This window comes from Cercospora beticola, chromosome 8 (assembly GCF_033473495.1).
Source record: "Cercospora beticola chromosome 8, complete sequence".
In the NCBI taxonomy this organism is placed as follows: Eukaryota; Fungi; Ascomycota; class Dothideomycetes; order Mycosphaerellales; family Mycosphaerellaceae; genus Cercospora; species Cercospora beticola.
This window is the reverse complement of record NC_088942.1, coordinates 2,060,311-2,087,101: the sequence shown is the minus strand read 5'-3', so window position 1 is coordinate 2,087,101 and position 26,791 is coordinate 2,060,311. Positions and strand designations below refer to the sequence as shown.

General features: G+C 53.2%; 7 protein-coding genes across 7 annotated transcripts; 2 read left to right on the top strand and 5 right to left on the bottom strand.

Annotated features, from left to right (window-relative positions):
- Positions 1 to 3,400: 3,400 nt before the first annotated feature.
- Positions 3,401 to 6,286, bottom strand: RHO25_012060 (uncharacterized protein; the record flags this gene model as incomplete). Its single annotated transcript, XM_065603482.1, has 1 exon — positions 3,401 to 6,286. One exon carries the CDS (start codon positions 6,284 to 6,286, stop codon positions 3,401 to 3,403), a length of 2,886 nt encoding a protein of 961 aa, XP_065459554.1.
- A 2,453-nt stretch (positions 6,287 to 8,739) lies between these two features.
- On the bottom strand, positions 8,740 to 10,451 carry RHO25_012059 (uncharacterized protein; the record flags this gene model as incomplete). The annotated part of the gene is made up of 2 exons (XM_023603463.2): positions 8,740 to 10,262; positions 10,364 to 10,451. The coding sequence occupies 2 exons, from the start codon at positions 10,449 to 10,451 to the stop codon at positions 8,740 to 8,742; spliced, it is 1,611 nt and encodes a 536-aa protein (XP_023455004.1).
- A 3,148-nt stretch (positions 10,452 to 13,599) lies between these two features.
- On the bottom strand, positions 13,600 to 14,567 carry RHO25_012058 (uncharacterized protein; the record flags this gene model as incomplete). Its single annotated transcript, XM_023603462.2, has 2 exons — positions 13,600 to 13,825; positions 13,882 to 14,567. The coding sequence occupies 2 exons, from the start codon at positions 14,565 to 14,567 to the stop codon at positions 13,600 to 13,602; spliced, it is 912 nt and encodes a 303-aa protein (XP_023454347.2).
- A 1,246-nt stretch (positions 14,568 to 15,813) lies between these two features.
- Positions 15,814 to 17,432, top strand: RHO25_012057 (uncharacterized protein; the record flags this gene model as incomplete). Its single annotated transcript, XM_023603461.2, has 6 exons — positions 15,814 to 15,936; positions 15,993 to 16,180; positions 16,229 to 16,395; positions 16,450 to 16,765; positions 16,832 to 16,913; positions 16,965 to 17,432. The coding sequence occupies 6 exons, from the start codon at positions 15,814 to 15,816 to the stop codon at positions 17,430 to 17,432; spliced, it is 1,344 nt and encodes a 447-aa protein (XP_023454440.1).
- A 522-nt stretch (positions 17,433 to 17,954) lies between these two features.
- RHO25_012056 (uncharacterized protein) lies at positions 17,955 to 18,905 on the top strand (the record flags this gene model as incomplete). Its single annotated transcript, XM_023603460.2, has 1 exon — positions 17,955 to 18,905. One exon carries the CDS (start codon positions 17,955 to 17,957, stop codon positions 18,903 to 18,905), a length of 951 nt encoding a protein of 316 aa, XP_023454439.1.
- Positions 18,906 to 19,014: 109 nt separating this feature from the next.
- On the bottom strand, positions 19,015 to 20,809 carry RHO25_012055 (uncharacterized protein; the record flags this gene model as incomplete). Its single annotated transcript, XM_023603459.1, has 5 exons — positions 19,015 to 19,696; positions 19,759 to 19,930; positions 19,998 to 20,151; positions 20,205 to 20,455; positions 20,515 to 20,809. 5 exons carry the CDS (start codon positions 20,807 to 20,809, stop codon positions 19,015 to 19,017), a joined length of 1,554 nt encoding a protein of 517 aa, XP_023454741.1.
- Positions 20,810 to 22,093: 1,284 nt separating this feature from the next.
- On the bottom strand, positions 22,094 to 26,665 carry RHO25_012054 (uncharacterized protein; the record flags this gene model as incomplete). The annotated part of the gene is made up of 3 exons (XM_023603458.2): positions 22,094 to 23,203; positions 23,299 to 24,934; positions 24,984 to 26,665. 3 exons carry the CDS (start codon positions 26,663 to 26,665, stop codon positions 22,094 to 22,096), a joined length of 4,428 nt encoding a protein of 1,475 aa, XP_023454740.1.
- Between the last annotated feature and the right edge of the window lie 126 nt (positions 26,666 to 26,791).

Sequence of the window (26,791 nt, the reverse complement as noted above, 5' to 3'; positions counted from 1 at the left end):
CTCTCCGCAATCTGAGCAGCCATTCACCGCCCTCCCCCATCGCTCTTGAAACACGGTGGCGCTGAAAAAGGCCCATCGAGCCGTTTCGTGCAGCTACACAAGAGTGGTGTTGCAGGCCAATCAGGTGGGAGAAGCAGCAGTATTCCAAGCGTGCGCACTCCGAAAGCGGTCCTGTCTCCGCTCTCGCCGGCCAGAGGTGCAAAGTGGTGCTGGAGGGTCCGATGAGTCCACATAATTTCCTGCATCCATACAGACGACAAACACGACGAGGGGACGGAGTAGCAGTCTCGGTGCCGCAGCGGATGAAGGAAGCAGCAGACGTACTGCAGTCAGGCTGCAGGCTGCAGCTGCCTGATCTTCAAGCTTTCGCTTTGCTGGGGTCCAGCACATGGCGGACTCGTGTGCTGGAAGCGTCGATCGTGCTCAGTCGAGGCAAGATCAACGACCGCGTTCAAGAATTGCCGATGTCACATTGAACATCACTACTCGACTCTTCTCACCACCCTCGCCTAATGTGCCGGCGACAGCGAAGAGGAACAATAGACGAACGCGAACCTGGGATTTGGCGGCATATGCACTCCAATTTCGAGGGCCGAGACCGACGACCATCCGCTCCTATCTGTGCCGCACGTTGCATTTCATCCTACGAGGCTACGACGCGACAAGAACCTCAGGCGATCACCTACGGATTGGGCAGTTCCACTAGGTCGCGATCAGGTTTCCACGCCTCACTACTTCCAACAACCAGAATCTCCCAAACCTTCTTGAGAAGCACAACATTGTGGTTGGCTGTGCGATGTCAGCCACATCAGATTTCCTGCAGGTGTGGCGACGTTCGAGAACGGTGAGGATAGGCTGGCACATATGCACTCAATCTCGCAAGGCTAATCCTCTCCCCTACTGAGGTGTGAGCCGCGCTGTCGCGCTGCACCAGGACGAACAACATGGATCGTGCTCCTACTACTACTGTACATTGCATCGTCCGATGGCGGCCTTTCTTTGTTTCTCGTGGCTAACTGCGGTGTGCGCATCGCAGATTTGCTCCGGACTGGCACTCGACATGCACGTCGGGCATTTCGCCAGAGAGACGATCGGATCCCCGCCTGTGAGAGCTGTATATTCCGGGAGCCATTGATGAGCTGCACATTGCCCGTCCTGTCGTGGCTCCCCTCTCAGAAGGTTCTACCTTAATACTATGAGCAGTGATGAGACTGCAAAGAGCGGCGGGACATCTGCTTATAGGTTCATATTTTCTGACCCGCAGCATACGCTACGCCAAGACTGATATTGAGCGAATCTGGAAATCCGCCACGAACGCTGAACCAATCTTTCATGGCTCTTCGTGACTCTTTCTGCACGAGCGGTCAGTCCAGTCCACGTCAGTGGTGCATTGCATCAACCATCTTCTAGGAAGTATGCGAATAGCTTCCACAACCTGCTCAACATATGCGCAGGTGAAGACATGTGACAGTGCATTGACACATAGCCTCGCTCTTGTCCGTTGACCGACAGTAGGGAGTCAAGACTGACCTGATAGGCATGAGACGCGATGAGACATGCTGACAAGTCCGATTATTGACCTCACTAGTGTTGTGCTGAGGAACAGAGCCGGAATACCTGTCGACAAATTGGGAAATTCTCCGAAGACCACATCGGAAATGTACAATGGACTGAGTGACCCAGGCCAGCGCCATGCTCAAGTGTCGCGCCGTATACCTATTTCGACAAACGCAAGACACTTCCAGGATAGAATGATAAGCACAAGTTTGGGTGGTCTGAAACAATCCTCGCTGAGAACTCCGCCGTCTGCAACAAGATCCTTACTCTTCTTTGTGCACAGGCGCGGCGCCGCGCGCACACTCAAGTACAGAAAAAGCCCTAGGGTCACTGTCGGTCAGGCCTGCTAACTCTGTTGATGGCCCTGGCATTCAATGCGCGTAAGACTCGGGACGGTCCACACAACTGCGGCAAGTCTGTCAGAAGAACGGCCGTCGACACCACATCCCTCCTTACTGGTGTGCATCCATTATGATGAGCGAACATGGCAAGACCAACAATCTCAATCCTATCTTTGATGGCCTGCGAGCAGCTGAGATCATTCACGCCAGCCTTGACGAGGCCAACAAAAGCCATGGAGCACAATGACGAAGAGATGGTGCGAATGGACAGCTAGCAGTTCATGCCCCATATGGCTTACTTTATTGCCTTTTCGACACTGCATTCTAGATGCTGGATTTCCGACTTTGTTGCATTCGCTCTGGTGCGCCCCCGAACCTATCACCGCAGCCTTCGGCATCAGAAGAAATCCGCGACTCGAGGGAGTGTCGCCTTTTGACAACGGCCATAGATCAATGGTGTCCCAACACCAGCTCCACCCGGCCGCCGGAACGCGTTTCACGGCGCGAAAGCCCTTTCTTTCACTGCCATTATTGTGTAGCTTGGAAAAATCCACGAGGCATATCACAATGCTACCTGCCTATTGCCCCTAGTCGCCTGATCGGTGTACTCACTCCTGTCAAATTCCTGAAATTTGTCCCCATCGTTCCATATTGTACGAGACTCCTATATGTCAATAGTCAATCGAATTCGAAGACCTCGCGAGATATCTCTCTTCCTTCCTGAGAATTTATCCGCCTGTGACAAAAACTATACACATACATTCCTGTACAGCGATTCCAAATCGTGGTACAGTATACACGCTATGTAACACGCAAAAAGGCTTCGCTAGTCCGAAACCACCCATCTGAGATTTGGTTGCCGTGTCCAGAAATTAAGAAAGTGTATGCCTCCGCGGCAGGAAGTAGACTTCGAACCAACGCAAGCAATCGAATCTCCCACAACCAATCTCCATACACCATCACGACAGAGCTTCGACTCCTCGCCGCGGGCACTCCAAGAAAGCCTACAGCAAGATCGAGGTGCCTCCTTGAGATACAAGCCAGCATGCAAGTGAACAGAACGTGGCCTCTGCATAGTGAAAGAGGCAAAGTACTATATTTCTACATTAGGTCTAATATCTACATCACTTTGCTGCGCCGCGCACATGTCGATCGAGGGTATCTTCATAAAAAGAAAAAAACCAGAACACAAAAGGTGGAAAAGGAAAAGAGAGAACCTGCCACCTCTCCACTGTCGGTCTTCGTCGCCTGTGTATTGTGCAAATCGTCGTCGTTCCTCCCTTTCTCGTGCACCTGAAACCTCGTGCACCGTAAACCCCATCGCTTCCCCAATGCTTTTGTGTTTTGTGAACCCTTCTTGATAGCCCAAAAGAAATACTTGTAGAAAAGTGCTAGGAGATCTCTCCTTCCCAGCATAGCTCAAATTCGTGGTGGTGGTTCCCCCGAAAAAGGTGCAATCACATCCGGAGTGAGCTTCTGCTGTGACTGTTGATCAGAACTCCCTACGCCTTGATCGTGCTGCCTCTCTTCTTCCGCAGTTTGTACTCGATATGAGCAACCTTCATCAACATGTCTTCATCCTTGATCGGAACGAACGATGTGAGGACTTTCATTGCGTTCTCAAAGTCGCTGTCGATCAAGATTTCCCTCGTGGCGTCGATCAGCGCCGCGCTCGTAGCGTGGAGCACGTCCAGATCAGCGCCGCCGAACGCGTTAGGGGCTCCTGTAGACACAGGAGCGTCGCCCAGGAGCATGAAGACGTCCCAGATTCGCAGTTGCGCGGGAAAGGGCACAGACATGTTGAAGAGCGTGAGATACCAGCGGGTGCCGTAGGTCACAGAAGTAATGCCCAGGTCAGTAAGTTTGGCCGCCACATCTCCTCGTGACAGCCAGTCTTGCTCGAACTCGGCCAATGCAGCCATTAGGCCGCTGAAGTTTTCGGTGAAAAAGGACTCCAGTCCTCGAAGTTGCCACAAGCGTACCATCATCACAAAAGCGTTCTCTTCGTCATAATAGCATAGCAGTGTGACCGCTATGCTAGCCATGCCTTGCACATATCCGACTTCTGGGAAGTAGAGCGCCATGGCATGCAACACCCTGAAGAGCAGCCGTTGTCCACCTCGGTATCTCCGCCGAAACATGATATGTAGCTGCACAGTCCTGGGAACATCAACGTCGATCTGGACGTCATCTGCGCAACTCATCTCCTGCAGCTTGTGGAATTGTCCTATCAATTCTTCGTCTGTGGTTCGGTTGCCTCTGCGCTTTGCGGATTCGGAAAGGAAACTGTGCCATGCGGCGGCACGCCATCTATCGGGAATGCCTTTCCATGTTCTTTCGACAAGTTTGGGGTCAGTAGTGTCGAACTCGAAGTGCATTCCCCCGCCTTTGCCTTCGTTTCGTCGTACAACAGTTTTGGCCATTTTCTGCCACTTTTCACCACGTGCCCATTCACGCTGCTTCTGTGCTGATGCAGTTGCACCCGCGTCTTCAGCTTCGGCGATATCAGCGAGTCCAGGCGGCAATGAGAGCATATCTGAAGCTTCCGCGAGAACTCGCATGCTCCGGGATCGAAAGGGGTTCCTGCTGCTCTTGGACGATGTCGAGTACGTACTATGCACTGAACCTGGACCACCTCTCGTGCCAAAGTCTCTGGAGGGCGGTGGCAAGGACCGTGACGAGCGAGCACTACTCAAGCCTCGCTGAAGCCCCCGCTCTCTCGTCCTCCGTGACTGTGATTTGATCCTCAGAGATGTCGCTACGCGTTGCATGCCACCGTCAGGGCCCGATTTGCTCGAACCGGAAGAGTCTCCTCGATTCAGGTGAATGAACCCATATCGATCCACGAGCGATCCATCTATGTTCTCCCAATCTTCAATGCCGCCAGCAAGTTCGTTAGAAGTCCTGGAGTATTTTGATATGTAGCTGAATCGATTGTCGGACAGTGGCCATTGATCGCTATCATTGCCCTGGTCGTATGATCTCGCCTTGTGCACCACGACTTCGGGCGTGGGTGTATCTCGGATCATGGTATCTGGAGTGTCCTTTCCCGACGTCGTGTAACTCATGGAGCTACTCATTGGCAACCCCCAATTCGCCCCGCGCTCATCCCCGTGTTCATACATGCTCCTGACCTTCATGGAGAAGGTCATCTCCTCTGCCGACAGCACTCTGCCGCCATGTATAGCAGCCTGAAGCATTTGTATGCTGGGTTTCCTACGCCCGGCAACCAACCCTTTTCTTTTCTCTTTGACTGCTGTCGGCCCCTCGTTTGGCTGCGTCGGAGTCTCTGGAGCAGGCCCGGCTTCATCACTTTTCCGTGGTGTCTCCGAGTTGTTGTCTGCAGCCTCGACTTTCACTTGAGGCACATCTTGTGTGGTGCTTGCGACTCCAACATTCGACAGGGGCATTTCGTGCAGACTTCCAGCGACTTCTGGTTTCTGAGGCGAGCTGGGGGTAAAGCTGGGTGCAATGCTGTCGGTCTGAGGCGCTGACTCTGGACCATCCGCGCTCTTCGCTGCTGGCTGGTCATCGGTCTTTGGATAGTCCTGTCCTTGAGCTCCAATGAGTTCCTGCATCTTCTTTCCCCCGAACATCAGACTGCCTCTCGTAGAGAATTCAACCTTGTTGCTCGCCAGATCCTCCAGACTGATCTCATCATTGGCACTGGCGGGAATGGCCGCGTCGAGGCCGTGGAAACTCGCCATTTTCCTAACCTTGGACAAAGGAGTGGTGGGCCGGGCTAGGGGAGGCTTTTGTGACGAGGCTTTTCGTCGTGCGCGGTAGGCGCTGAGAGAGTACCTGCTGCGCTCAGGTTGCTCATCGACGGTCTCATTCTGAACGACAACGGCCGGGAGCGGTGGTGGTGCAGGCGGGCTGGACGTGACTGAGCCTGGCGGACTGCGCTCGTGCTGGGTGCGCGGGGAGGTCACGACGGCATGCGCTGCGGGAGAAGGAGCGATTCCGCTGTCGCGCTTGAAGTCGGCGTCGAGGAAGGAGGGCGGCGGTGAGGAGAATTGGGCGGTGGGAGTCGTGTCGTGTGGCAGACGCGGCGAGGCATTGGGGCTCGTTTGCGGGCGCTGTGCGCTACCGAACTCTCGAGGAGGTGCAGAGTGCGGGACGGTTGTGTGCCATGCGGGCTGCTCGTGTTGCGCGTCACCTTCCACCGCCGCACCTGCTGCTGCCATGGTGTCCAGACTCGCCGCTCCGCTGCCCGTGTCGCTGATGGAGCGCACCGCGCGCGGCGGGATGCCTGTCTTGAAGTGCTCATAGCGCATGCCCTTGAACCCCAGCTCGGCGCCATTCTCGTCGCGCGGCGGGCGCAGCGAGCGGGTCGACGACCGCGACCTCTGCTGGGGTGGGCGCTGCCGAGCAAGCGCGTCGTTCATCGCAATCTATGCGCAATGTCGGCTGCACCGGTCCCTGCTCGCGTCCATTCATCGACTGGCGCAGCCAACCGCGATACCACAAACACGCGTCCGTTGGGGGCTCGAAGGAGGAGGCAGCGCTCGTGTACGCGCGGAGCACCACTGCGCACTGCACACGGCGGACGCTGGCTATAACACACGGCAGAGCACATGCAAGGAAAGGGGCATCTCAAACGCCAGCACACGGCATGGGTGTTGTCCGGCAGACGGCCAAGCGCGTCGCATGTCGAGACCGCTGTCCTGCTATACTCGCGTCTCTAATGCCCGCCGTCGTTGGGGGAAGCCATGCCCCCCGCGCCGTGCACCTGTGTCGTGCTGCGCATGGCCACTGACACGGCGCGCTCCCACTCCGCTGGGCGCGGCGAATGGTGGCCACTGGCCAGAAAAAGACAGGGCAATGCGCAACTGCGCGAGTGAAGTCGGCAGGGCCAGGACATCCCGCCTTCTGAGCCTCATTAAACTTGTCAATGCTGCAGCGGCACGTCGGCTTCCTGCTGCAAAACGAGTCAAATCCGCGGCGACTACTGCCCACGAATCGCTGCTCCAAGACGACAAGTTCAACGCTCGGAGCTGCATTTCTTGTGATGGATTGTGTTCAACCTGCCGTGGTACGACATGCTGACCTGCAGAACCTACGACCCCGACACGTTTCGAATCGTCGTGCGGCATATGCATGCACTCTTCACTGCACTGCCGTCTCACTTTCCGCTCGCTGCAACCTGACTCAATTCGACATACCGCACACGGGATCCTCAACTCCTCAAGGCTTCGGCAGCTATGGCCTCAGACTGCTTGCCGAGAACGATGTGACTACGAGTCTTGGGACTGCACTTCGTAGTTGTGCCAAACTGACACAATCGATGCAGGGCTAGCGGGCACTCAGGTCCGCCAGCAATGACCATATGTTCTGCTTCCCGAACAGAAACACATACACTGCTCGTTCTCGGCGCGGCATCTGCTCTGATACGACGACCGGCCCGGAGAGGTTGCTGCTGCCAGAACTCCCGTGGTCTAGATGGCATTATGTGCCCGTCCGTTGCTTGTCACACACACCAACGGTCTCATAGCTGTTGCACACCGCCGATCGAGAGTTCGGTGAGTGTGCATGCACGGGAATAGCAACTCACCTGAGCATAGGTCAAATTTTGGCCATCCATCATACGTTCTCTCGAGAGCGCTACTTGACACTGCAAAACTGCGTGACATCCAAGTTACCGTGCCGTAAAAATTCGAGCACAGTGCTATGAGCAGAAATCGTTTAATAACAGTCGTGACTGAGATGCGCTGTGAGACCACGGCTCGGGTTCCTCTGCGCTGGACCAAAGCCATCTGGCTCTTGCATGGTGAAGAGTGAAGTCGCACCTGTCCAAAACAGCGAGCCAACTGCACAACACAACGAGCGAACTGCACAAGAGCCCACCAGGGCTGCGATGAGCAGACTCTAGAAGGTGAATCGAAGAACGTTCAAATTGGCTGACAGCGAGCACGAGCACGGGGAAGGCAGATACCACGTTCAGCTCCGGGTCCAATCTCACAACCAACTTGTCGGCCGTTGACAAGGGAAGAGAGTTCCTTCATTCAGGGCAAGTGATTCATGGCCAGTAGTCTGCTCACCGAAGAAGACCGACCGCGCTCCCAGAGCAGCCTCAAGCAGTCGCCCTACATCGAACCAGCAAAACTCCTCCAGCAGGCTGCTTCGCGGATATTCCTCCCCATGCCCGTCGCCACTCTGCCCGAACATGATCGACTTTGTCACTAGAGTGCCTTGCCTGTCACTGGCTCAGCAACATCATCATAAGCAGATAAGGAATCCTGCAATTGCGTCGCCACCGCGTGGCAAGCGAGGTGGTCCGACCAAAAGTTGGAGAGCTCTTATCTCGCATGGCCTTCGCTACACTGCACCTCCTTGCAGCCCAAGCAGATGGGCCCGATTCACCGATCGATCCTTACAGGACCACAATACATGCTTGACAATGTCTTGCTGTTTTGCTTGTCATGCGCACGCGATCTTGTCTTGCTTGGTCAGGAGTGCATCAGGAACAAGACCGATTGCATGTCTAGCTGAAGCTTGGTCATGTGAAGTGGATCTAGGATCAAGTACACGACATCACGACATCACAACAGCAAGAACGTGACTACAGTAGTAGGGGACATGTACACCGAGAACTTTGAAATGCGAAAGTCTAGGTCTAATATAAACAAGAAATACGTACATCGCTATAAATGTCGCTGGCTCATCCACATCCTACAGTGTAAATCATCAAACAGCCGACGAGGTGAAGCGCCGCTGACACTGTGATCAAACCATCTGACTGAGCGTGTGCTGTTCTGGTATCTCGGAAAATTTCAAAACTCTTTTCTAGCCAAAAGAGGTCCCAAGCATATACAAATTAGAAACGATGCAAAAGAAACGATTAATGGCCACCGCTTTGAGCTTCACGCTTGGCCTTCTCCATCTCCTCATATGCAATACCATGTCGGTCACCACCGATACCGGTATGCGCCGTCCCTTGTTGGCTGCTGCCTTCGCTGCCGTTGGGGTCTTTGCCTTCGAGCATGTCGCTGTGGCCTTGAATGCCGTGACGATCGCCTTGGGGAACATCGGCTTCGCCCTTGTTGACGTCGCCGTGGGCTGGTGTCCAGGCGAGGTAGTCACGACGGACTTCGACATAATCGTAGGCGAACTCGCCGAGTTGGTCGTCGTCCATACCGAGAAGCTCAGCTTCGTCGGAAGCACGGAGCTTCATGCCGGGGATGAAGTTGATGGCGTAAGCGATGATGGCGCTGACGACGAATGAGTATGCAGTGACGGCGGCGATGTAGGCGACCTGCTGGCCGAGTTGGAGCCAGTGGCGGTGGATCCAGCCACCTGGGAAGAGATCGGTGTTGACGCCGTCGAGACCGATCACATAGGTTGCGCCGAAGACACCGTTGAAGAAGAGACCGACCATTCCGGCGACGCCGTGCTCAGCGAACACATCCATCGAATCGTCGATGCGGATCCAGTACTTGATCTTGGTGGAGAAGTTGGCAACTACGCCAGTGGCGATACCGAGGATGACGGAAGCCCAGAGTGGGAGGAAACCAGATGCTGGAGTAGCAGCGACGAGTCCGGAAATGGTTCCAGAGCACCAGCCGACCATCGACCACTTGCGAGCAAGACGCCAATCGAGGACAACCCAAGTCATAGCAGCGAACATGGCAGTCAAGTTGGAGTTCCAGCAAGCGTAGACAGCGCGGAGGTTGGCACCGAAAGATGAACCACCATTGAATCCGAGCCAGCCAAACCAGAGGAAGACAGTTCCGAGAGTGATGAGCGAGACGTTGTGTGGACGGAAGTTGAGCATCATCTTCTCCTGGCGTCTTCCCAGAACCATCGAGTAGGCGAGAGCAGACATACCGGAGACGATCTCGACAGGACCGCCACCAGCGTAGTCGAGCACACCCCACTTGAAGGCCCAACCGTTCGCATTCCATACCCAGTATGCCACCGGAGAATAGACGATCGTCGCCCAGAAGAAAATAAACACCATCGCGGGCATCAACCTTCCACGCTCAGCCACAGCACCCATAATAATCGCCGCCGTGACAGCGCAGAATTGCATTTGGTAGAACGAATATAGCAAGTCGGGGATCAGAGGGCTTCCTTGCGAAGGTACTGCGAGTGTATTCTTGAGGCCGAATTTGTGAAGGTCGCCGATGAAGGAGTTCGATGCTGTGCTGCTGAAGGCGAGAGTGTAGCCCCAGAAATACCATTGGAATGTGATGATGGAGTAGGAGCCGAGACAGGCGAAGATCATGCTCAATGCTGACTTTCTTCGTGCGAGGCCTGAGTAGAGGAAGCCGAGACCGGGAACCATGACCATGACCATGGCGGAGGCTACGATGATGTAGGATGTGTCGCCGGCTGCGAACCATTGGTTCAGATTTTCTACCGCTGTGACATTGTCAGTTTGTGTTTCGTTTTTGGTGTCCAATCTTCGAATTGCTCCTTCTCCATTGCGGCGAAGTCGAAACCCGAGGTAGTTCTTTACTCACAGCTGTCGCCTCCTGTGTTTTCGTTGGTGCCATTGAATTCGGCTGGAGCACCAATCCAGCTATAGCTGGGTGCGTACCCGCCAGACATGTTGTGTGTCGTTCGAGATCGTCTCCAATGTGTGGTGTATTCGAGTGAGGTCGGATGCGGCGTTCGAAGCCCTGGTTGCTATGCGAGCCCGTTCAGGCACGTAAGCTGAGAATGCCGCTGATAAGATGCAACCCAACTTCAGTCTCAATAAGAAAACTGAATGTGCAAACCCAATTGCAGTAATACTGCAAAAGTGTTTCAAAGAAAGAGGTTGAGGGTGCGTGTGTGAAGTGAGGCTCAGGCCAGAAGAAGCTCTGGATCGGCTGGAAGGTCCAACGCTGGCTATATGATGGATGGGTGGAAAGGATACTTCCACCTGCCGAGCCACAGATCGTCGACTAACTCTCGCTTGTAGGGTCCTGCGCTGTGGCCAAGCTAGAGATAAGGGCGCCGAGAGGTGGTGACTGAAGAAAGGCTCCAAAGAAAGACTGATAAAGGCGCGTGGATTTGGCAGTGCCACACACCCCATGGGAGCGAGCTCTCAAGCTAAAATCTACGCTTCCTTGTCGCTGCGCTTCCACTCTCGCGCGGCAAGCTGGGCCATTCTGTTGGGCCACCCTGTCTTCCGACGATGGGATCCACGCATGCACGTTCGCCTGAGCCTTAATTCTGCTGCGAACCCTGGAAACCCTTTTGGGAGGCACGCCAAAATAGCCCCAGCGTGGTACAGCTGTGAGACCAGTGCTACCGCTCACACACCGCACCCCAATCGACATCCGTGCACTGTCAGCAGCGAGATTGGGAATCATGCTTCGTTTTTTTCCTGTTCACTATCTTCTCTCCCGTGCCCAGCGCGCGACGCGGTTGGCAGGCGTGGGAAATCAAGCATGACGGACATGTTCTGCTTGGGCGCCCCCAACCGAGGAAAAGCATCAGCTCGTGTGCCCTCTTATCTTTTGACGTACACGATGACTGCACGTTTAAAGTCACAACGAGAAGTGAGGATAAAGGTCCTGCATAAGCATCCGGCGTCAATTGGTTCGGAGGACAAGGTTCAGAACGGCCGCTATGCCACGGAGAGTAGACCTCGTTCCTTCAGTGCGACCCTGATTGGACGCAGATAGGAACTCGCATTAGCCTACGATCTGCTTCCAGCAGCTACCGAAGAGTTCAACACTGTTCGACAACCATTCGAGGTGCGATTTGGTTCTTATCAGCAGGCGTGGAACGAATACATATGCCAATTACGCCTCGAGTCTTGGGCGTGCTTTGCCTCGAGCCCTCGATCGCTTGTCATCGAGGGAGGAATTGCTCAGCTCGTCGTACTACTGGTGCTCGACTGCCGAAATGCGATCCTCATACCACTTTCTTACACTTGGCATTGGAAGACAAGCCAACCGCTCCGCACGCACTTGCATCCTCCCCGCCCGGTGACCTGGAGAAGACCGGACGCTGCAGTCAAGGAAGCACGCATGCCATCATCGAAAAGGAACCATCTCCAGTAGCTTGACGTGAAAGCTTTACGGCAAGGTCGATTGACTGTCTGGATCTGGATCCTCCGATATCCTCCGACCGGCATCTGGTTGGCTTGGCATCTCGGTGTTGGGGAAAAGCCACTCTTCATCGCGCCTTTGCCGCGTGCGCCTTTTCCTTTGTTGATCGGGACACTCGACGTCACTGCTTCCGCCAGTTCACGATTTGCGTCGCCGCTGCGAGCTCAACATCGCCGTCGTTCTGCCCGCAGAGAGAGCGGTGTAGCGGATGTTGTTGAGCATCAACGTCACGCACTGCCAGCTGTGAAAGGATGTCCATAACGCGGGCGCGGAATGATCTGCTGACGGGGATTCCCACCCGCGCAGATTGGCAAAAGGCACCACCACATCCGTGCCATCGGCCTTCCCCATGGATCATGCACGCTCCTTTGCTGCAGGAGTCGGGCTCACTGCAGCCAACACATCCTTTCACCACACAGGCTTAACGCGATTGTAGCTGAAACTCCTTTGGGCGCAGAGGAGGACACCAACAATTGATCGACTGATGCTATCCTGGGATCCTCTGCAACACCTTTGACACGTTTCAATGTCGTTCCAACATCGGCACTACGGCGCGTGTCCGTGTCTTGTCCGACCATGTGCGGAAAACCTTTTTTATCCTCCGAACTTACTGACAATTTGCGAACAGTCACTCACACTGTAGTATTCAGTATTGACGAGCCACAGCTGCAAGAAGCAGAAGATCGTGACATTCCGGAGACAGCCAAGCCCTTCCGATATCGTGCACCTAGCTGGGGCTTCACATTGAAACGAAACAAACTTGCCGCCAGATTCCGAACCACAAGGTCTACAGAGACATTCCAACCGCTGTCACATGTGTAACGGCGTTGGCGTAACTTGGCCTTCTCTTGGACAAGACAAGCCCATGTGCGTGACACTTTGATAGCACACCATCGAAAGCATGGCACAGTCCTCTGTGTTCGACATCCCAGCGCCTGGGCAGAAACCAGCATGGAAGAATGCGCAGCACGTCAGCACCAGAGTATAACCTTGTTTCCCCATTTCCGACGCCCAGATCCGTACTGAACTGGGTACAATCCTGCCTGAGGAACAATCGGCTGATCTAAGTATGGACCGAAGTCCATGGATCTTCCATGCATATATTGCGCCTTCGACTCAGAAAACCTCCGGTGACATTTTTGATTAGAAGGTCGTCTGTGCATTGGTATTTGCAAACTGCGATATGCTTGATTGTATAAGAGAGCACGCGAGACAAGCAAGAAACCAAGCATGGCGAAGCAATAACGTGAAGTAGATTGATCCCAGGTGGCTTTGTGGGGATATGGGTCTGGAGAAATAGATTGCAAGATTGTGGCAGACGCCTGGTGGGGAAGCCGCAAATTATGCGTTGTCATCAATGGGGAAGCCTAGGGACCACGTGGGTTGGTGTCGCGGTGGGCTTGATAGCGGGTACATCAAATTGCTCATGAGCTCAATTGAGGTGTTGGCTCGAAAAAGGTGAGTCTTGAACAGTGGTATGTGTTGTGGCATCAAATTCGCTGTAGTCCACAAAATGCAGACGTCTGCGATCAACGATTAGCTAGTCAAAAATTCTGCATGCGCTGTCATAAATGCCCAGTTCCCGAACGCGCCATGCCATGGTCTATCTCTAATAAACTGCATTGAATGGAATCGTATCCTTCTGACGTTTCAGATCATCCCAGGCACCAGAATCCTGCTGCAACAACCAGCACGAAGGAGCCAGCAAATCGGGCAATACGTGGCGCATCACCTCTGGGTATATTCCCAGTCGCAGCATCACCCAAATACCATGCTCCAATGTCGGTGAGCTCGCCTTTCTGCGTCAACATGGCGCTGTTGGGGCCAACATTCGAGACTGAGGACCGGAACGCTCCGAAATAGGAGTAGTGCGTTATGTAGCTGGTTATGGTCAGTTTGTAGATCATCAGATCAGAAATCCCGGGATGAATGCTTACTCTATCCTGTCAAAGAACGCAACAGACTGATTATAAAAGTCCTGCGTATCCTCCAGCTTCTGATCCGGAAAACCCCATTCTGTCACCCACATGGTCATATTTTGATACGTTGCATTCACTTGACCAACATGGCTCGCCAGTCCTTGGAAATCTCCATACCAGTGAATCGGGATAAAATCGGGCGTACATTTTCCATCACATGCTGTGAAGAAGTTCCGCAACCAATTGAAACCCGTGGGGGCACCCGTCACACCTGGCGCACCCAACTTGACGCCCAAATCTTTCAGAGGTTCGATTTCACGTATCCAAATCTCTGCTGCTGTTTCTGCGTCTAGGCATGATCCGCCGTATACGCCGTGACACCCGTCGGGTTCGTTGAAGCCCAGGACCCAGGTTACATTTCGACCGCTGTCGATTTGGTTTTTGACTTGGGTGTAGAAGTTTTGGTTTTTGGATTGTGCTTCTCCCCAGAGCATGGGGACGAATTGGAGGGGCGTGTTATCGAGTGCTGGGTCCGGCGTTGGCCCCCAGTTGTAGTACCATGTTAAATCGCCAGAGGTCCAGAAGTGGTTGTCGCTTGCTTCGCTCGTTTCGACGTGGGCGAGGCCGCGTTTTGCGGAGGTGGATACTGTTTGTGAGAGGACGTGTGGGACGAGAGAGAGGGTGAGGAGCGCGACGGAGCGCATCGTCGTTCGTATCATGAGGGCTGGACTCTCAGCATCTGCGTCTGTAGCTCGAGATGATCAATAATGCTCCTCTGCCTGCTCCGATCCCAGCTCTTGCAGACTGCGTCCTCGCCTAGCCTTCAAGCGAGTCGCTTCGCACGCGAACAGAAACACCAACGAAACGAGATACGAAAAGGACAGAAAGATACTTGCGCTGATGGACTCATAGGGGAGGGAGACATCTTTGGGAGAGCGACTCGTCGTCCGCGGACTGCACTTGTTCCAGAAAAGACGCGTCTTGGAAGCCTTGGGAGGGCGGCAGTCTTTCGACTAAGAAGAAGAGTTTGGCCAGATTGGGATGTGGATGAGAGAGGAGGCGCTTTTGAATTGGTCCAGATGGAGTCAAGCTGCCGCGGAAGTGCTGTTTTCGGCATCTCGGCCACGCTTGACAATATTTGGTGCAGCACCGGAGCGTGTGATTGAGACATTTTCGGACTCATCATTGATCTTGTATGTAAGTGTCGAGACGCAATGCGATAATTGTTTACTTGCGTCGTCGTCTTTTCCCTGTGGCTACACGGCACGGCAGCAAAAGTCCCGAGTAGGTTTCAGACCCTTCCGAACTCTATCCTTGATCTTCCTCTCATCATGCAACTGCTTCCGTATTTCCGTTCAGCTCTTTGCTGCGATCGCGGATCAATAATATTAATAGCCTGATGAAGCTCCGGCATACAGTGTAGTCGCGTCAACTACAGGTGAGGTGCCGTGAGTCCGAAAGTGTCAGGATATGCCAAAAGACAAGGTGCTACTCCGCCATGTAGGCATCTGCCGAAACTAGTGTCTCTGGAGCTCAGCATCGAATACTCTACCTTCAACCGATTAACGGCATCTTCAAGACTCAAGAGAGCTCGCACGTTGCCTTCTCTGGTCCTTCAGGATGCAGCAACTTTGGCAGGACGAAGCATGCCAACGAATCATCAACTGGAAGGGCGCATGATGAAGGATGATGAAAGATGATGAAGGATCGACCCTACATGGAACATATAGAGTTTGCTGTAGACCCCGCAAGCTGGTAATCGACTACATTCTGATGTAAGCATCTTACTGGAAAAATCGGCCGGACGAACATCAAGAAGATATATCCTCGCCTGCTGCACTGCCAAGGCATATTCACTACGCAGACGCGGGCTGTATTAGACAACGAGATTTCTATTGTACCAAGTTTCTGAATTCCATTGGCTAGTGCCTGCAAAGACGACTTCAAAAGATGGCAGCTCCTTTGAAGGTGGTCATAGTTGGTGCAGGACTAGGCGGGCTTGCTGCAGCTATTGCTTGTCGACACGGAGACTTGGAGGTCACTATCTTGGAACGGGCTGCCAAGATTGGTAACGTGTGTCCTTGAGCTTAGTGCAAGCTCGTGCTGAGAGCTCTAACAAGTGTGATCAGGTCGGTGCTGGCATTCAGATACCTCCCAACAGTTCGAAGACTTTAAAACGGCTGGGCGTACTCTCGCAGATTGAAGAATCGGCGACTGCGTTGGAGTCTTTTGATGTCAGGAGGTATGCCGATGGGTCGCTTCTTGTTCGCAAGCCCTTGGGAGAAACGTCGATCAGGTTGTTTGGTGAGCAGTGGAGGTATGTAAAATCTACATTTGACCGCACGCAATACCAACAGGTGCACAGGGTTATTCACCGGGAGGACTACCACGCCATCTTGCTAAATGAAGCCACGCGATTAGGTGCTAAACTACAGCTCGATGCTCAAGTTGAGAAGGTCAACGCCTCAGGAACTGAGTTGACCATGAAAGACGGCTCGACTCTGCGGGCTGATGTGGTCATTGGAGCTGATGGCGCCTTTGCTCCTGCACCCATAGCCAGATGATCGCGTGCTAATCGCTTCACAGGGCTTTGGTCGTCCTTGCGTGAGAGCATCATGAACAAACCATCTCCGCCCACTGAATATGGGGATCTTGCATATCGTGCCACTTTCAGCCGCTCACAGCTCGAAGCGCTGAACGACCCCAGTGTTGAAGAGATGTGTGCCGAGAAGCGCGCTGTTCTGTGGCTAGGTCCGGACAAGCACTGCATCTTTTACCCGATTCGCGCAGGTAGTGCCTTCAATCTGGTTCTGCTACGACCAGATGATCTTCCAACGGGTACAAGAACCGCTGAAGGGGACATTTCAGAGATGAGGGCGACGTTCGATGATTGGGATCCGACGTAAGTACCTTGACAATCGATCGAGCTTTGTGATGGCGCCTATGGGACTAATATTGACAACCCTAGGCTCAAGGCACTAATATCGTGCATTCCTTCCGTACTCAAGTGGAAGTTGATGCACCATGAGGAGCTGGAGACGTGGGTCCAGGTGTGATCACCCATGATCATCTATTACCACGCAAAGCTGATCACTGTCCAGGGCAACGCAGTACTGTTGGGCGACGCATGCCATCCGACGCTGCCATATCAAGCCCAAGGAGCAGCTATGGCTGTAGAAGACGGCGCCGTTCTTGGATACCTCCTCAGCGTATATCAGAGAGATTTGCAAGCTGAAGACGGAAAGCTTCACGCCGAACCGATAACGTCGGTACTCAAGCTCTACGAGAAAATGCGTAAGAGACGGACTACTTTGAATGTCGCAGGCGCAGACCAGAACAGGATTTTCTACCACATGCATGATGGACCAGAGCAGCAAGAACGTGACGCTGAAATGGCTGGTTTTGATTTCGAGAAGGGGAGGTCCTCTCACGGTTGGCTGGACTCGGAATACAACAAGGACCTCCTGGGCTACGATGCGGTTGAGGATGCTGCTGCAGTTTACCGGCAATGGCGTACACCTACGGCTTCGCAGGATGCTCCATTCGGGAAGACTGTTCAAGTGCGCTGAGGGGAGTACAGCGCGTCCATACACGCAAGCTAAGACCAATCAGACGTCGATTGAGAGCGGAGACTGCGCTGCCAAGACGGCGCTTGCTGTGAGAATACAGGCGGTTTGTGCTTCATGAAGGTTTCTTGCATGTATCTGACCCGGAGTAGATAGCCGCTCAGTCCACCAGGCGAGAACATAGCATACTGAACGATAGTATCGAATTGATCCTCGGACTGGGGCAGTACGATGTGTTGCAATACCAACTGGGCAAGCGACCAGTATCTCGGTACTGCTTCCTGTTTCGACGTTTGAGAACGATCGATTGGTTGGTCCATATGCGTGAAAGTGGAGTGCGATAGCGTAGCTATTGCGCAGGAACAAGGATCCGACCACGAGGAACTTGAATCGAGCGATCTTGGCAGATCCTCCTCGCTTGCTCTGCAACAACATGCCTTGATGGAACTCCCAACCAGCGCAGCAACGAGAGCCTGAGAGCTGAATGTGGGTAGCTGGCGCATCTCTGGCCCCAATGCAGCGACTATGGCGTTGAACGCCACTAACTCTGCGGTGCCGGCCGCCGAGAATGGCAAAACGAAGGCGAGGCCAAATCCGAGGCGGAGAGCATCAAAGATGAAGCAGGCCGACACGGCCTCTGGAGCTGGTTCAGCGTGGAAAGCTGAAGTGCCTACTAAACCTTCGCCCAACTCATCCGCTTGTTATAAGCCAGGAACGAACATATCAAAAGCGTCACGAGCAAAGCCAGATATATCGAAGCAAAGTGGACGTGGTGCCAATTTACATCCAAAGAGGTCAAAGTCAAACTTGCAACCCGAGGCAATAGAAAGTGCACATGCCACTGATAATGCAAAATCACAAAGCAATACCGGTCCTCTGGCACTCGCAGCTCCAGCAGTAGTCACAGGTGGTCTGCTCGGCTGTGCCGCTGGAGCTGCCGTGATCCTAGGGGCCGGCATATGGAAGAACTTCGCAGGAATCGACAATGCCATCCTCGCAGCAAGAACCGCAAAGCTCTGCGTCGACAATCTTATCGAGGAGATCATCACGAGCCTCAAAGCCGGCACATACAATGCCCCAGAGGCTCTCGACATGCTGAGACGCACAACACTCGCGTATGCCAGTTCGATTCCTGGTGGAGCTCCGCTTGTTGAACGCATTTTCAGAGAAGTGGAGATGGTACGCAGGCAACGTGGTCCAGAAGTGGATAAAGTACTTGGAGAGGCATATCTTGAAATTGCGCGGGCGCAGAAGAAAGGTGCTAGTGCCGATGAATTGCAGAGTATGGTTTTGAAGCAGGCGATGAAGCTTTCCACTTTCGCCACGAAGGCTACACAGGATGTGCTCGCGAGAAATCCGAAATGGAGGCCTTATCGGGACGAGGCGAAAAAGGCTCTGAGAGGACCGCCCGAGAGCAAAGTGCCTACGGTGAAGGTCAACATGGCGGTTCAGCAGAAAGGTTTGCAAGTCAAGTAACCATGTTAGGGTTTTACTGCTCAAGCCAGGGCTGTATCAGATCATGAGAATGGACCGGCTGCGGAAAACATGCAACGCGGCATGATAGTTTGCACTAGCAGTATAACATTTACACCTTGAACCCTCCCGTCCTCTTCGAAAAGAAGCCATTGGGGTCTCTCTGCCGCTGGATCTGCTGGAGTCTCGCATACGATTCTGCTGGATAGCTCTTCAAAGGATCCTGATTGAACATCGCATCGTTCATAAACAGTGGCCGATAGCCCCATCCAAGATCTCCGCTTTGGTAGTTGGTCGGCCGAACATTGGCATATTTGGATCGACCATAATCTTGCGCCGCCTGCGTCAGGTTCGTGATCGTTGCAGCGGCTTTCTGGTCGGTGATGGGCAACAGCCAGGAAACATCGTACTCCAAGAATACCTTGTCCCCGTACCTCGGATCCAGGCCGATGAGGTTCACGCCACTTGGGTTGTTGACCGAGTTGCTCGCAAGCTGGTGTGGGATGGGTTGAAAAGCCATCGAAAAGATGTAATTATCGATCTCCAAGAGTTGGGCTTTCTTGGCGCCGTCAAAGAAGCTCGTGAAGGCAAAGTTATACAGATCGACTCCTTGGGCACCTGGCAGATTTGGCAGAGTCCCTGTGCGGATGAGGTAGCGCTGTCCTTGTAGGGAGAAGAAGCTGTTGGAGTCGAGAAGCTCGGCGTAGTCCCTGTTGGGTTTGGTCTGGTCGATCAGAGAAGGGATGGCGTTGAATTCGTCGAGAATTGTTCCTGGCTGAGGGCCGTCATAGAACCTGAAAAGAAAAATGGGAGTTAGCATGTGTGAGACAGACCTCCACTGTTCAGTATAGCTTACATGAAGACGACAAAGATGTCCACTAGGGTGTCGAGAGTCGAGCTGTAAGTGACAATCACGGCAGCTTTTGTATCGTTGTAGTTGGAGTTAAGATTGTGTGTAGCTTTTAGAAGAGCATCTTTCTGTGACATGGGAAAGATCTTGTGACCACCCCAAACTTTGCCGATAGGATCTGCGATTGGTGAAGTGTAAGTGTCTCGCCGCAGCAGTTTGAAGTGTGTGGTGTGGGACATCCTTACATGTCTGCATGACAAATTCGGTCACGATAGCGAATTGTCCACCACCTCCTTTCATTGCGTAGAAGAGATCGCTGTTCTGGTTCCTATTCGCGCGGGTGAGCTCGCCTTGCGCTGTGACCACTTCGAACTCGACAACGTTATCTGCTGTCATTCCCTGGGTCCTGTGTTAGCAGTGTCATGAAGCATAAGGACTCCGTGAAGGCCTACATATTGTGTCGAGAGAAACGACAATCCTCCTCCCATCGTGAGGCCGGGTACACCAACAACACCCAGCCGACCAGAGACTACGGCTCTGTTGGATGGCTGCAGGGCCTTTGCCACATCGATCCACCTATTGCCAGGTCCAACGTGGGCCAGATTGTTCGAATCGAGAGTTGTCGTCGCCATGAACTCGTGCGTTGCGATAAGTACACCATCCTTCGTGCTGGAGAATCCGACATTGGGGTTGTGGCCGGCTCCTATCGGACGGTCAGGACCAATCGTCGCAAGGCTTGTGACCATGGATCACACCACGTACCTTTGATTGCCCAAGGTGCGGTATTGTATTTATTCAAAGTTTGAACGGCGAACTGGATGTCCTGTGCAGTTTTGGGAAAGAAGATACATGCTGGCTTGACGTCGGCATTCGCGAGCGACCAGTAGCTCGTTCGGGCTTGAGTGTATGCAAGACCGAGAGGAAAATCGACACCGGTTGTCGCGACCTGGTCAGAGTATCTGTCGTCTAGAGTCTTGCATGCTGCGAAAGCGTCTGCGTTGGGAGCAGCTAGACCAGTGGAGATGATTGAGCCTAGAGTCAGGACTGTGCGAAGCATAGAGGGCAATCTGTCGAGCCTCTGAGCCTTGAAGGGACTTGAGAATCACAGATGAGGTGTGTTGTGTTGAAGTATCTCTATGTAGGGATATAATAGGAGACAATGAATGCGAGGAGATCCTTATATGCCACCCTGACTTCCTCGCATGAGAGCGACTTGGCCATTCATATGTCGCTTGGTTCGGTCCTGCTGCGGAGTGCATTGGAATTGCAGAACTAAGCAGCGCCACTGGGGAAGCTAGTTGCTCCATCGCCGCCACACCAGTCATACGATGTCTTTGCGAAGCAACTGGCACAGGACTCCGCCGAGTATGGCGCGGTCTAAGGTCGACAGTAGCCACGAAGGACCATCAAGCTTTGCGAGATTCGGCTGTGGAGTGGATCGTTAAATGTCCTGACAGTCGAAGATCGACGGGTGTTTCTCCAGGCTAGCTGCAAGTTACTCGCGGCCTACTCAAGCGAGGCATGCTTGAGCTCGTACACTAACATAGAATTGCGAAGTCTCATGGTAGCCCTGCGACTTATGAGCTGCTTTCGGGGACTGCCGGCATGTTACTGGCTAGGAACTAGCCCTGCTACTTCGAAACGCAACGAGGTTTCGATGCCTCCTTTGATTAAGATGACCTCTATTCATGGATACCTGCAGCATTTCCTCTTTATGGGCTCTGCACGAAGTCGTCGAAGGGGTTTGGCTCGATCCAGCAGTAGCGATGCCGGGGCAACACCGTACCGAGAGTCGTTCTCTGCACGGATAATATGTCCACAGTAAGTAGCCAAAGTCGTTTGGCCAAGGTGTCTCGTACAGACACAACCGCGCAACTTCGCTTAATGCTGGAGACTGAACTTGGTACATGCAACCTTGCTCGACGACGTCGCTTACGTTTGAGCGTGGTTGGCGCTCTTGCAACAATTTTGGTTACGCCTCGGTAGGTGATGCGCGAAGAGCGGCACGCGAGGGCCGCGGACTTGCCTTTCTCTCCTGTCAGGTTTGCGATCTGTCGAATGTGAGAGGAGCTTCCACGGCACACGAGCAGTATGGGTCGCAGAAAAGTGCCTCGGTCAGGTGCGAGGCGCAGAAGCTGAAGTCAAATTTGTCCTGCCAAGAATTCGTACGTTTCGTACCGCCGCCGATCAGCCCTTGCTTATACTGCATCAATTCGCAAGCGCCTGCTGTCTCTAGGAACATCTAGTGATCAAGGATTGGATACATCTATTCCAGTACTAATTGACAATCAGATGCTCGAATCGTAGCTGCAGTGTTTATGCGGCACCGCTTCAAAATATCTCACTCCAGCCACTTCTTGTCCAGATTATCCAGAAATTCAAAATCGACATCGACGAAACTTCTCCAAAAGTCCACTTCATTCCTCCAATTCGCAGTCTGCAGAGCAAAGACAGTTCCCAGCATCATCTGCTCCAGTTCTTCCCGGGTATTACCCATCACAAGCACAATGTCTCTCCTCACCTGGACGTTCTTTCCAAGTTGTGGTCGCCATCGCTTCAGCTTCGAGTCAAGGGCGTTTTGAAAACTCCACTGACTTCCTGCAGCGTCCTTCGGATAGAACTTCCAAGACCAAGCTCTCCCTCGACAATCTTCAAATGTCATGTACTCGCGTGTATCGAACCCAATTACAACCGGCCAGAACATGGGATGGCTGTACACGCGCAACAGGGCGAAGTGAGATTTGCCTGGTGTATTGCGCATGTTGTGCTCCCTTGCGAGTCCGAGTAGGTCAACCGCTCGGAAGTCAGTAATATGGCTTCGGTCGCCTATGGCCTCGCCTCGAAAATTGAGGGACTTGCGAAAGTCGATAAACATTCTCTGTTCGCCGGTCATCGGGTCCTCGCGGGCTATAGCGCGTCCGCAAGGGAGACTGATGGGCGAAGGTGAGATTATGCCTGCCTTATACAACCGTGCGATGATTGGTCTCGTCAAGGCATCCCATTCCCGCGGTGGCTTCTTGAGCCGGCTCGCTGTCTCCAATGGGATATAGGCATCGTTGTTCTTGCAAGGAGGCCAGAAGTCCTTAGGAAGAAGCTCATCGCTGCGCCAGTCGCGGTAGTAAGGGAGTTGCGTCGCCTTGTACTGGTTGTCGACTAGCTTGGTACGGGTCGCGAGATTTTGTCGCCAATCCGCAACTGCGTCACCATACTTCTCGCGATCGGCAGGGAAGAACAATCCAACGAACGCATATGTGGCTTCAAGGTCGCGGAAGACTAGGCGGTGCTCACTTTGGTGCACATTCAACCACATCTGCGTCTGCGCCGCCTTGCCACGCATATAGCCGCATTTCGCGTTCACTCGCCGTGATTCTTCTTGGAATTGCTGCAGCTCCGCGTAGCGCTCCATGGCGCCCGGTTCAATGTCAGCAGCGTGGATTTGTGGCTTGAACGCCTGTGACAGGTGTTAGTAAATAGAGTCGCCAGGATTACAATTCTCGTAATGTGCCATGCCATCCATCGGCAGTATCCTGGTGATGAGTAACATACCTTTGCCTTCTCGCGTTCGGTGAAGAGCCAGAATTGCTTGTCAATGTCCTCGCTCCGAGCGTAAGGCCCGAAGACGAATGTCTTCAGTCTCTTCAGTTCTCTCGGGTCCGATTCCACAGCTTCAAGATCGGCATCGCAGACTTCATACAGGGCTTCGGGGCTGGGGATGTCAGAATCGCTCCAATCCGAACCTTCAGTATCGTCTTCCAACAATCTTGCAGCTTCGGCAATATATTCTTCCCATCCTTCAGCTTCAGCACAGACTGCGCATTCGCAATCGGGCGCAAAATCGTTCGGACACTTGTCTTCCTCCTTTTGCCAATCGTGCACGCGCTCGCCAGCTTCTCGCAGCCGATTTTCGAACTCTTTGGCACTTTTTGGTCTCCTCTTGCCCACAGGCCCGGATCTTGACGCGATCTGGTTCCCATTGAACGCTGCGTTCTTTTGCCTCAAAGCGAGGCTTTTGGATGGTTTTGCATGAGAAGACTTCACCTTCGCCTCAAGCTGCGGACGACTAGACTTCTTCTCCGCCTCAAGGCGTGGACGATTGAGTCGCTCGACCAGATCCGGATCGGCATCAGAGTCATCGTCGGTATCTAGGCCATTGACGAATCGCACCAAACTAGGCCCCTGGGCTTCAAGCTCACGATTGATCCTATCGGCATGGTCACCAATGGCAGTTATTTGTAGCCCTTGCAACTCCTCCGGAAACAGGATCTCGTCTTCAGCCGCATCAATCTCGTTGTAGTATTTCTCGTGAATCTCCTTTGTGGTCATGTCGCGAGCGCTGGCTTGCTTGCCATTCTTGAACTCGATGATGCGGTCTAGAGAGCGTGTTCCGGGGTGGTTCATATCGTCAAATATGGACATTTCACCTGGGCGTACATCCCTACAGCGCATGGAATCGTGGTCGCGATGGACTGTCTTTAGAATGGGCGCCGCGACATAGTAGCCGTCGAGCGCTTTTGTGAGGCGATGCGCTTTGATGAGACAGTCGTGCACTCTGCTTTCCAGCTGGGTCCAGTGCTCACCCGGTTCCAGGTCCCAGATGATCAAATCGTAGTGCTCGTCGAAGCCAAATCGAAAATCGCTGTAGGCATGCGTATCGGAGAATTGCTCAAGCATTTCCTCGTTCACTTCACCCGTGATTTTCCAGCGCCCTCCAATATAAGTCCGCGCTAGCCACTGTTCCTCTTTTGGTGGCTGGAGAATGATGTGCCCAGTTTTGGCATCACGAACTAGAATGCATAACTCAGAGGTGAATAACATCAAATACTGGATGAATCTCCGGCTGACTGGATCGTTGCGTTTGATGTGGGCGCATATCACATTCTTGCATTCGACGATTGGTGCGCCACGAGCTGGTCCGCCTTCTGGAGTGGTTACGCGATGAGCATCAAAGAAGGTGAATCTTGGTATGAAGCCCAGCAACAGGAAGCGTGAGCGTCCCGAATCCCCTGCCCATTCGCCCCAGGCAGCATTTGGAAAATATCCGAAAAGCGCGAGAATGTTGAGCTCGTAGAACTCATTCCAGTTACGACATAGTTGGATGGCGCTCCCAAGTTTCGTGCCTTTCGCAATTATGGAGAAGTGTAGCCACCCTCGTCTGCTCACAGAGCGCTCCGAGGGATAGTTCCTGTAAACACATTAATATTTGCAAAATCCACCGGCAACTTGGTGCTCACCAAATAGTTTTACCGCAGACTCTGATGCGAATCTTCTTGCTCTGGAACTGGCCATTGTCGTCAATGTCTCCGAAGTCTACACGGGTTGCGCCTTCGTTGTACACAGTCCGCTTTTTGCTCTGCTTCTCGTGATTAGCCTTCCAGTAGTCTGGCAGTGCTCGTTTCTGCTTGCGGAACAATCTGTGTGGTTTAGGCGCAATGCTTCGGTCGTATGCTTCCTGCTCATCTTCTTCATCTTCATCGACCTCATCATCGCTGTCCTCTAATTCCCCTCGTGCGAAATCGGCACATGCATCGCGAAGTTCCTGGAGGCTGGGCTGCTCCAACCTCAGGCAAAGATCTCTGAGCTGCGTGGCATTGACCTCCGGGTCCAGAAAAAATTCCTGCAGACTGGACGCTCGCAATGCAGCAGGTAGCAACGCTGCTTGCCCGAGAATGAGTCTGCACAGCAACAGTTGCTTGATCTCGCCAATCTCTTCGATCAATTTGTCGACTTCGTCCTGCGGCAGGCCAAGGATCTTGCCATGTAGCTCCGCTGGGTGTTCCATCGTTCCAGCCATGACTCCACCTTTACTCACACCGCCTCTCCAGTCATAGGCCTCCCCACTGAGCAGCCGGGCCCCAATTTGCTCGGCTGTTTCATTAACTTCAATCTTGAGGCTGTCATCGGAAGGCACATCATCAGCTGGAGCAGCCTGGGCCTTCGCTTGCTTCTTGGCTCGTTTCTTCTGATTTCTGTTCATGACTTTATTGGAAGTCAATGCTCGACTCGAAGGGTTGTTGGGAACAGACTCAGAGCTGACAATCTCTGTGACCGAAGGCTGAGACTCAGCACGCTCCATGCCTGTGTCATTGGAGACTTGCGGTGCCGCTCGTGAGGGAGCCTGATCAAGTGCTGTGAGTGTCTCTTCGGAGGTAGTCAACCACAGTAGGCGACGCATGATATCGATAAATTTCTCTCGGTCCTCCTCGAGCTCGTCTTCAATGGGGTCCCACTGCTCCTGCTCTTCGTCTTCGCTCATATTCTGGCGCTCCTTGTATGCTTCGTTCAGGTGTGCTTCTTGTCTTCGTTGGTTTTCTCGCTGCCGCTTCCTTGCCATACGGGCTTGAGTATCCTTGACATAGCGCCGGAACAGTGCGGCTTCGCGCTTAATCTGCTTGCTCTCGTTCTCGCGGGCCTCTTCTTCCTCTTCTTGCTGCTGTCGTACGAATTTGAACCATTTTTTCTGTGCGTGGAGCACTTCTGCGGCTCTTTTCTCGAGTCTTTCAAGAGCACGAAGCGTGACGAAGCGCTCGTTCGTAAGCTTGTCTACGTACGCTTTGTGACCATAATCGAGGTCCAAAGGATAGAAATGCTGCTGATGAAGCTTGCGTGCCCGGATTACCCGATCCAAAAGAGCATACCTTTTGAACAGGTGGTCATGCACTTCATTGAGCGTGTTTTCATCTTCAACATCTGCGAAAGAGATGTTTCGTAGGACTTGATCCGAGAGCTTTCCAGACAGCCAGGCTGGTGGATTGGCATCTAAGTGATCGAATGTCGCATTCCGCAGTTTGTATCCTCGATACAGCCCGTATGCCTGCTTTGCATGAAAGCGGCAAAATAAGCCATTGGCCGAAGTAGCTTCTGCCGAGCACTTCTGTTCATCTGATAGATTCAGCGCCTGACATGTTGCTGCCATTCTGGCGTTCTTTGATTCAAGATATACTCTGTAGCAGGTCGCAGAAGCATGTGTTGTCAATGTTGATGATCTCCTGAAGTCGACGCGCCTCGACGCGTCTGCAATGAAGTCATGGTTTCCAGTATC